Source organism: Pseudorca crassidens, chromosome 1, assembly GCF_039906515.1.
Source record: "Pseudorca crassidens isolate mPseCra1 chromosome 1, mPseCra1.hap1, whole genome shotgun sequence".
In the NCBI taxonomy this organism is placed as follows: domain Eukaryota; kingdom Metazoa; phylum Chordata; class Mammalia; order Artiodactyla; family Delphinidae; genus Pseudorca; species Pseudorca crassidens.
Window position 1 is genome coordinate 151,687,453 of NC_090296.1, and position 9,597 is coordinate 151,697,049.

Genomic DNA, 9,597 nt, shown 5'->3' on the forward strand with positions numbered 1-9,597 from the left:
TGTCATTATTTTTAGAGAACTTAGTCCCTTAATGTTTAACTTAATTGTTGATAAGGGCTTACAATTACCCTTTCATTGCTTTCTCTTTGTTATTGTTGTTGTTCCTTTGTATTTTTTTGATGTGCTATGAATTAATTCTTTATCTGTTGTGCAATTACAATAGATTTTTCTTTGTAGTTCCCATGAAACTTAAATATCTTGTAAAATATATTTAAATTAATAATAACTAATCTTTAATTTCAGTAAAAACTCATTATTTTACATACATTATATCTATTCTCATTATTTTATGTAAAAAATAAATTATCTATCCCCAGAAAAACATTTTTATATATACAGACATATATATACACAAATATACATACATATATATACATATACACACATATATGTGTATTGGTATATTTTTTCTCTATATATAAGATTTATTATTATATTGAAGGAAATAGTTTGATTTTCCTTTTCTTCAACTCTATATTATCTTTATAAGGAGTTCATGATAATTTTATTCATATAGGCTTTTCATGTGTTGTTAGATTTATTTTTATTTTATTTTATACTTTTAAAATTGCAGCCTAAAAAAAAAAAATAAAAATAAATAAAATAAAATAAAAAAAAATTGCAGCCTACCTTTTAATATGCCTTGTAACTGCTTGGAATGTGTCTACATGAACTGTGTACTATATGCTTATGTTATAGTCTTTACGATATTTTATTGTCTTATTTTCTGAAACAATAATCCATTGATTCTTTGGGCTTACTAAATATATATCCATATGCTCTGCAAATCGAGATGATTTTAATCCTTCTTGTCCAAAGGTAATTTTTTGACTAATTCATCAAAGTGTTAAGTAAGTTAGGTATTCATATCTCCTGTTGATTTTTCAGACAGAGGAAATTAATCTGTTATTTCTCTATAGGTTACCTAGTGTTGGGGGTATGTGATATTTCTTTCAGTACATATGTATTAATATCTTCTTTACTTTTTAAATTATTACCTGTAGAATTCTACCATGCTACTTTCTTTGTATCTATCAAGTTGATCACATGCCTATCATAAATTTATAAGCTGAGTAGTTAATATATTTCCTAACAACCAAAACATTGGAGTCCTGGTGTAGGATTCACTTAATCTTGGTATAACTTTTTTTTTCTAAGTTAGGTTTATTAAGCTGTTATTCATCTTTTGCTTTAAGTTTTATTGAGATATAATTGACATACAGCACTGCATGTTTCAGGTGTACAGCATAATGATTTGACATACATACATCATGAAATGATTATCACCTAAAATGATTATCACAATCAGTTTAGTGAAAATTCATCATCTCACATAGGTAAAAAATTAAAGAAATAGCAAAAAAATGTGATAACTCTTAGGATATACTCTCTTAACAACTTTCATATAACATAAAGCAGTGTTAATTATGTTTATCATGTTGTACATTAAATCCCTAGTACCTATTATCTTACAACTGGAAGTTTGTACCTTTTGACTACTTTCATCCAGTTCCCCCTCCACCCACACGCTGCCTCTGGTAACCTAAAATCTTTTTTTCTGTGACTTTATTTGTTTGTTCTTGAACTATAATTGACCTACAATACTGGTAGTTCCAGTTGTCCAACATAGTAATTGATATTTCTGTACATTTAAAAATTATCAACACAGTAAAGTGTGTTTATGATATGTCACCGTACAAACATATTACTTAGTTATTGACTATATTTCCCAAATTATACCATCTCATACCTGAGACAAGTTTATTTTGCATCTGGAAGTTAGTACCTCTTAATCCCCCTCACCTATTTTTTCCTCCTCGCACTCCCCTCTCCTCTGGCAACCACCTGTTTTTCTCTGTATTTTCAAAACTGTTTCTGTTTTGTTACATGTTCATTTGTTTTGTTTTTTAGATTATTCAAATAATTGAAATCATACAGTACTTGTCTTTCTCTGTCTGACTTAGCATGGTATCTTCTATGTCTATTCATGTTCTCTCAAATGGCAAGATGTCATTCTTTTCTTTGGCTGAGTAATATTCCAGTGTGTGTGTGTGTGTGTGTGTGTGTGTGTGTGTGTGTGTGTGTGTGTACATAGATGCACAGACATCACTTCTTCTTTATCCATTAATTGATGGATACTTGGGTTGCTTCTATATCCTGGCTATAATAAATAATGCTGCAGTGAATATAGGGGTGCTTATATATTTTCTAATTAGTGTTTTCTTTTTCTTCAGATAAATACACAGAAGTGGAATTGCTGGAACATATGGTAGACCTGTTTTTAATTTTTTTGAGAAATAGCCATACTTTTATCCATAGTGGATACACCAATTTACTTTTCACAAACAGGGCACGATGGTTACCTTATCTCCACATTGTTGTCTATATTTGTTATTTGTTGTCTTTTTGATAATACAGTATTCTGGAAACTGTGACATGATGTCTGATTGTTGTTTTGATTTGCATTTCACTGATGATTAGTGATGTTGAGCATCTTTTCATGTGCCTGTTGATCCCCTGTATGTCTTTGGAAAATTGTCTCTTCAGATCCTCTGCTCATTTTTTAACTGGGTGCTTTGTTCTTTTACTCTTGAGTTTTATGAGTTCCTGGTATATTTGGGGTATTAACCCTTTATCAGATATACAGTTTACAAATGTATTCTCCCTTTCAGTAGATGGCATTTTCGTTTTGTTGATAACATCCTTCCCTATGCAGAGCTTTTTGGTTTAATGTAGTTCCATTTGTTTATTTTTGTTGTTGCTTCTCTTGCCATAGGAGATATATCCAAACAAATACTTTTTTTTTTTTTTTTTTTTTTTGCGGTACGCGGGCCTCTCACTGTTGTGGCCTCTCCCATTGCGGAGCACAGGCTCCAGATGTGCAGGCTCAGCGACCATGGCTCACGGGCCCAGCCGCTCCGCGGCATGTGGGATCTTCCCGGACCGGGGCACGAACCCGTGTCCCCTGCATCAGCAGGCAGACTCTCAACCACTGTGCCACCAGGGAAGCCCCAAACAAATATTACTAAGACTGATGGCAAAGAGTGTACCGCCTATGGTTTCTTCTAGAAAATTTATGGTTTCAGTTCTTACATCTAAGTCTTAATTCATTTTGAATTTATTTTTGTGCATGTTAAGGGAGACTAGTCCAGTTTGATTCTTTTGTAGGTAGCTTTCTAGTTTTCCCAGCACCATTTATTGAAGAGGCTGTCTTTTTCCCATCATATATTCTTGCCTCCTTTGATGTAGATAATTTATTGGTTCATTTCTGGAATCTTGATTCTGTTACATTGATCTATTTGTCCATTTTTGTGCCAGTACCATAGTGTTTTGATGACTGTAGCTTGGTAGTGTAATCTGATATCAGGAAACATTATGCCTCCAGCTTTGCTTTTCTTTTCAAAATTATTTTGGCTATTTGGGGTCTTTTGTGTGTTCATATAAATTTGAGAATTATTTGATCTAGTTCTGTGAAGCATGTCATAGATATTTTTATAAGGATTGTGTTGAATCTATAGATTGCTTTGGGTAGTGTGGAAATTTTAACATTAATTCTTCCAATCCGTGAACACAGTATATCCTTACATCTGTTTGTGTCTTCAATTTTTATAAGTCTGTTGTAGTTTTCTTTTTTTAATTTTATTGAAATATTGTTGATTTACAAGTTGTGTTAATTTCTGCTGTACAGCAATGTGACTCAGTTATATATATATAATATATATATATATTCTTTTCCATTATGGTTTATCACAGGATATTTAATATATTTCCCCATGCTATACAGTAGGAACTTGTTCATCTATCCTATATCTACTAGTTTGCATCTGCTAACTCCAAACTCCCAATCTTTCCCTCCCCAACCCTGACACCCCCTTGGCAACCACAGGTCTTTTCTCTATGTCTGTGAGTCTGTTTCTGTTTCGTGGATATTTTCATTTGTGTCGTATTTGAGATTCCACATATACGTGATATCATATGGTATTTGTCTGACTTACTTCATTTAGTATGATAATCTCTAGGTCCATCCACGTTGCTGCAAATGGCATTATTTTATACTTTTTAATGGCTGAGTAATATTCCACTGTATATATACACATCTTTATCCATTCCTCTGTCGATGGACATTTAGGTTGCTTCTATGTCTTGGCTATTGTAAATGGTGCTGCTGTGAACATAGGAGTGCAGGTATCTTTTCGAATTACAGATTTGTCTGGGTATTTGCCCAGGAGTGGGATTGCTGGGTAACATGGCACCTCTGTTTTTAGTTTTTTGAGGAACCTCCATACTGTTCTCCATAGTGGCTGCACCAGTTTGCATTCCCACCAGCAGTGTAGAAGGGTTCCCTTTTCTCCACACCCTTTCCAACATTTATTACTTGTAGACTTTTTAATGATGACCATTCTGACTGGTGTGTGGTGGTACCTCATTGTACTTTTGATTTGCATTTCTCTAATTAACAATGATGAGCATATTTTCACGTGCTTATTGGCCATGTGTACATCTCCTTTGGAGAAATGTCTTTAGGTCTTCTGCCCATTTTTCATTGGGTTGTTTGTTTTTTATTATTGAGTTATATGAGCTGTTTATATATTTTGGAAATTAAGTCCTTGCTGGTTGCATCATTTCCAAATATTTTCCCAGTATGTAGGTTGTCTTTTCATTTTGTTTATGATTTCCCTTGCTGTGCAAAAGCTTGCAAGTTTGATTAGGTCCCATTTGTTTATTTTTACTTTTATTTCTTTTACATTGGGAGACTGACCTAAGAAAACATTGTTATGATATATGTCAGAGAATGTTTTGCCTATGTTCTCTTTTAGGAGGTTTATGGTGTCTTATAGTTAAATCTTTAAGCTATTTTGAATTTATTTTTGTGTATGGTGTGAGGGTGTGTTTTAGCTTCATTGATATACGTGCAGCTGTCCAACTTTTCCAACACTAATTGCTGAAGAGACTTTTTCCCCATTGTATATTCTTGACTCCTTTGGTGAAGATTAATTGTCCCTAGGTATGCAGGTTTATTTCTGGACTGTATTCTGTTCCATTGATCCATATGTCTGTAGGTTTGTAGTATTGTCTGAAGTCTGGGAGGGTTATGCCTCCTGCTTTGTTCTTTTTCCTCAGCATTACTTTGGCAATTCTGGGTCTTTTATGGATCCATATAAATTTTAGGATTATTTGTTCTAGTTCTATGAAAAATGCCATGGGTAATTTGATAGGAATCGCATTAAATCTGTAGATTGCTTTGGGTAGTATGGCCATTTTAGCAGTATTACTTCTTCCATTCCAAGAGTATGGGATATCTTTCCATTTATTTAAATCATCCTCGGTTTCCTTTGTTAATGTTTTGTAGTTCTCAGCATATAAGTCTTTCACCTTCTTAGTGAGGTTTATTCCTAAGTAGTTTTTTTTTTTTGATGCGATTTTAAAGGGAATTGTTTGTTTGTATTCCCTTTGTGATACTTCATTGTTAGTGTAAAGAAATGCAACTAATTTCTGTGTGTTAATCTTGTATCCTGCTACCTTGCTGAATTCGTCAATCAGTTCTAGTTGTTTTTTGTGTAGAGCCTTTAGGGTTTTCTATAAGTAGTATCATGTCATCTGTGTATGTGACAATTTTACCTCTTTCCTACCAATTTGAATAGCTTTTATTTCATTTTCTTGTCTGATTGCTGCAGCTAGGACTTCCAGTACTATGTTGAAGGGAACTGGTGAGAGTAGACATCCTTGTCTTTTTCCAGATTTTAGTGGGAAGGCTTTCAGTTTTTCAGTATTATTATAGTGGTAGTGGGTTTATCATAAATAGCTTTTATTATGTTTCAATATGTTCCCTGTATACCGACTCTTGTAAGGATTTTTGTCATGAATGGATGTTGAATTTTATTGAATATTTTTCTGCATCTATTGAGATGATCATGTGTTTTTGTCTTTTCTTTTGTTGATGTCATGTATCACATTGATTGATTTGCATATGTTGAAATATCCTTGTGACTCTGGTATGAATCCAGCTTGGTCATGGTGTATGATCTTTTTTATGTGTTGTTGGATTCGGTTTGCTAATTTTTTGTTGAGAATTTTTGCCTCTATATTCATCAAAGATATTGGCCTGTAATTTTCTTCCTCGGTAGTGTCTTTTGTTTTGGTATCAGGGTGATGGTGCCTTCATAGAATGTCTTTGAGAGTGTTTCCTTCCTCTTCAGTCTTCTGGAAGAGTTGGAGTAGGATCACTACAAGTTATTCCTTGTATGTTTGGTAGAATTCACTTGTGAAACCATCTGGCCCTGAATTTGTTTATATAGGGAGGTTTTTTTAATAACAGATTCGATTTCACTTCTAGTGGATTGGTCTGTTCAAGCTATCTATTTCTTTTTGATTCAGTTTTGTTGGACTGTATGTTTCTAGAAAGTTGTCCATTTCTTCTAGGTTGTCGAACTTGTTGGCATATAATTGTTAATAGCATTTTTATGGGGTTTTTGTTTTTTTGTATTTCTGTGGTATCAGTTGTGATTTGTCCTCTTTCATTTCTTATTTTGTTTATTTGGATCTTCTCTCTTTCTTTCTTGGTGAGCCTGCCCAGAGGTATTTCAATTTTGTTTACCATTTCAAAGAACCAGCTCTTCATGTGTATTTTTGGGGTTTTATTTTTTTATTGTTTTCTAAATCTACATTTTATTTCCTCACTGATCTTTATTATCTCCTTCCTTCTGCTGACTTTAGGTTTTATTTGTTCTTCTTTCTAATTCTTTTAGGTGATGGATTAGGTTGTTTGAGATTTTTCTTGTTTCTTAAAGAAGACGTGTTGCTATGAACTTTCGTCTAAGAACGGCTTTTGTTACATCCCACAGATTTTGTATAGTTGTGTTTTCATTGTCATTTGTCTCAAGGTATTTTTAAATTTCTTCTTTTATTTCATTGTTGACCCATTGGTTTTTTAGTAGCATGTTGTTTAGTTTCCATGTAATTTTTTTTCTCGTTTCTTCTTCTGTGGTTGATCTCTCATTTCATACTGTTGTGATCAGAAAAGATGCTTGAGATAACTTCTATAGTCTTAAATTTCTTGAGGCTTGTTTTGTGCCCTAGTATGTGGTCAATCCTTGAGCAAGTTCCATGTACACCTGAGAAGAATGCGTATTCTGCCTTTTTTGGATGTAAAGTCCTGAAAATATCAATTAAGTCTAACTGTTCTATTACATCATTTAGGATCTCTGTTGCCCTATTAATTTTCTGGCTGGAAGATCTGTCTGTTGATGAGAGTGGGGTATTTAAAGTCTCCTACTACTATCTCGTTGAACGCGGCAGCAGCTCTGTAGGTTGCTGTTTTCTCCTCCAGTGGACCTGGGCCTGCACTCCAGCAACCATGTCTAAGAGACCTGCAGTTGGCATTGATCTTGGCACCACCTATTCTTGTGTGGGTGTCTTCCAGCATGGAAAGGTGGAAATAATTGCCAATGATCAGGGGAACCAAACTACCCCAAGCTATGTCACCTTTACTGATATCGAACGATTGACTGGTGATGCTGCAAAGAACCAAGTTGCAATGAATCACACCAACACAGTTGTTGATGCCAACCGCCTCATTGGACGAAGATTTGATGATGCTGTTTTCCAGTCTGATATGAAGCATTGGCCTTTCATGATGGTGAATGATGCAGGCAGGCCTAAGGTTCAAGTAGAATACAAGGGAGAGACAAAAAGGTTTTATCCAGAGGAGGTGTCATCCATGGTTTTGACAAAGGTGAAGGAAATAGCAGAAGCTTACCTTGGGAAGACTGTTACCAATGCTGTTGTCACAGTACCCACTTACTTTAATGATTCTTAGCGTCAGGCTACCAAAGATGCTGGAACTATTGCTGGGCTCAATGTACTTCGAATCATCAACGAGCCAACTGCTGCTGCTATTGCCTATGGCTTAGACAAAAAGGTTGGAGCAGAAAGAAATGTGCTGATCTTTGATTTAGGTGGTGGCACTTTTGATGTGTCAATCCTCACTATTGAGGATGGAATCTTTGAGGTCAAATCTACAACTGGAGATACCCACTTAGGTGGAGAAGACTTTGACAACCGGATGGTCAACCATTTTATTGCAGAATTCAAGCTCAAACACAAGAAGGACATCAGTGAGAACAAGAGGGCTGTCTGTGACCTTCGTACTGCTTGTGAGCGTGCTAAGCGCACTCTCTCTTCCAGCACCCAGGCCAGTAGTGAGATTGATTCCCTCTATGAAGGAATTGACTTCTATACCTCAATTACCCATGCCTGATTTGAAGAACTGAATGCTGACCTGTTCCGTGGCACACTGGACCCTGTGGAGAAAGCCCTTTGGGATGCCAAGCTAGACAAGTCTCAGATCCATGATATTGTCCTGGTGGGTGGTTCAACCCGCATCCCCAAGATTCAGAAACTTCTACAGGACTTCTTCAACGGGAAAGAACTGAATAAGAGCATCAACCCTGATGAGGCTGTTGCTTATGGTGCAGCTGTCCAGGCAGCCATTCTATCTGGAGACAAATCTGAAAATGTTCAAGACTTCCTGCTGTTGGATGTCACTCGTCTTTCCCTTGGAAATGAAACTGCTGGTGGAGTCGTGACTGTCCTCATCAAGCACAGCACCACCATTCCCACCAAGCAGACGCAGACCTTCACAACCTACTCGGACAACCAGACCGGTGTACTCTTTCAGGTTTATGAAGGTGAGCGTGCCATGACCAAGGATAACAACCTGCTTGGCAAGTTTGAACTCACAGGATACCTCCTGCCTCCCGTGGAGTTCCTCAGATAGAAGTCACTTTTGATATTGATGCCAATGGCATCCTCAATGTCTCTGCTGTGGAAAAGAGCACAGGAAAAGAGAACAAGATTACCATCACTAATGACAAGGGCCGTTTGAGCAAGGAAGACATTGAACATATGGTTCAGGAAGCAGAGGAGTACAAAGCTGAAGATGAGAAGCAGCGGGATAAGGTGTCTTTGAAGAATTCTCTTGAATCCTGTGCTTTCAACATGAAAGCTACTGTTGAGGATGAGAAACTTCAAGGCAAGATTAATGATGAGGACAAACAGAAGACTCTTGATAAGTGTAATGAAATAATCAACTGGCTTGGTAAGAACCAGACTGCAGAGAAGGAAGACTTTGAACATCAGCAGAAGGAGCTGGAAAAAGTCTGCAGTGCCATCATTACCAAGCTATACCAGAGCGCAGGAGGCATGCCAGGAGGAATGCCTAGGGGCTTCCCTGGTGGTGGAGCCCCTCCGTCTGGTGGTGCCCCCTCTGGGCCCACCATTGAAGAGGTGGATTAAGCCAGCCTAGCATAGGTTTAGCATTGTTCCACACAACATTGAAAGATTTCTCCCTCTGTGTCTGTTAGTATTTGTTTTATATATTTGGGTGCTCCTATATTGGGTGCATATATGTTGACAAGTGTAATATTCTCTTCTTGTATTGATCCTTTTATCATTTTATAGTGTCCTTTTTTATCTCTCTTTGTAGTCTTTGTTTCAAAGTCTATTTTGTCTGATATAAATATTGTGATCCTGACTTTCTTGTCATTTCCGTCTGCATGAAATATCTTCTTCCGTGTCCTCACTTTCAATCTATGTGTG

At 36.2% G+C, this 9,597-nt stretch overlaps 1 protein-coding gene across 1 annotated transcript; it reads left to right on the forward strand.

Annotated features, from left to right (window-relative positions):
* The first annotated feature begins 7,274 nt into the window (after nt 1–7,274).
* Nucleotides 7,275–9,317, forward strand: LOC137203331 (heat shock cognate 71 kDa protein-like). Its single transcript, XM_067699226.1, is given in 2 exon segments — nt 7,275–8,741; nt 8,744–9,317. Coding segments are annotated over 2 exon segments (1,938 nt in total). The 5' UTR covers nt 7,275–7,354; the 3' UTR covers nt 9,295–9,317.
* The last annotated feature ends 280 nt before the right edge of the window (nt 9,318–9,597 follow it).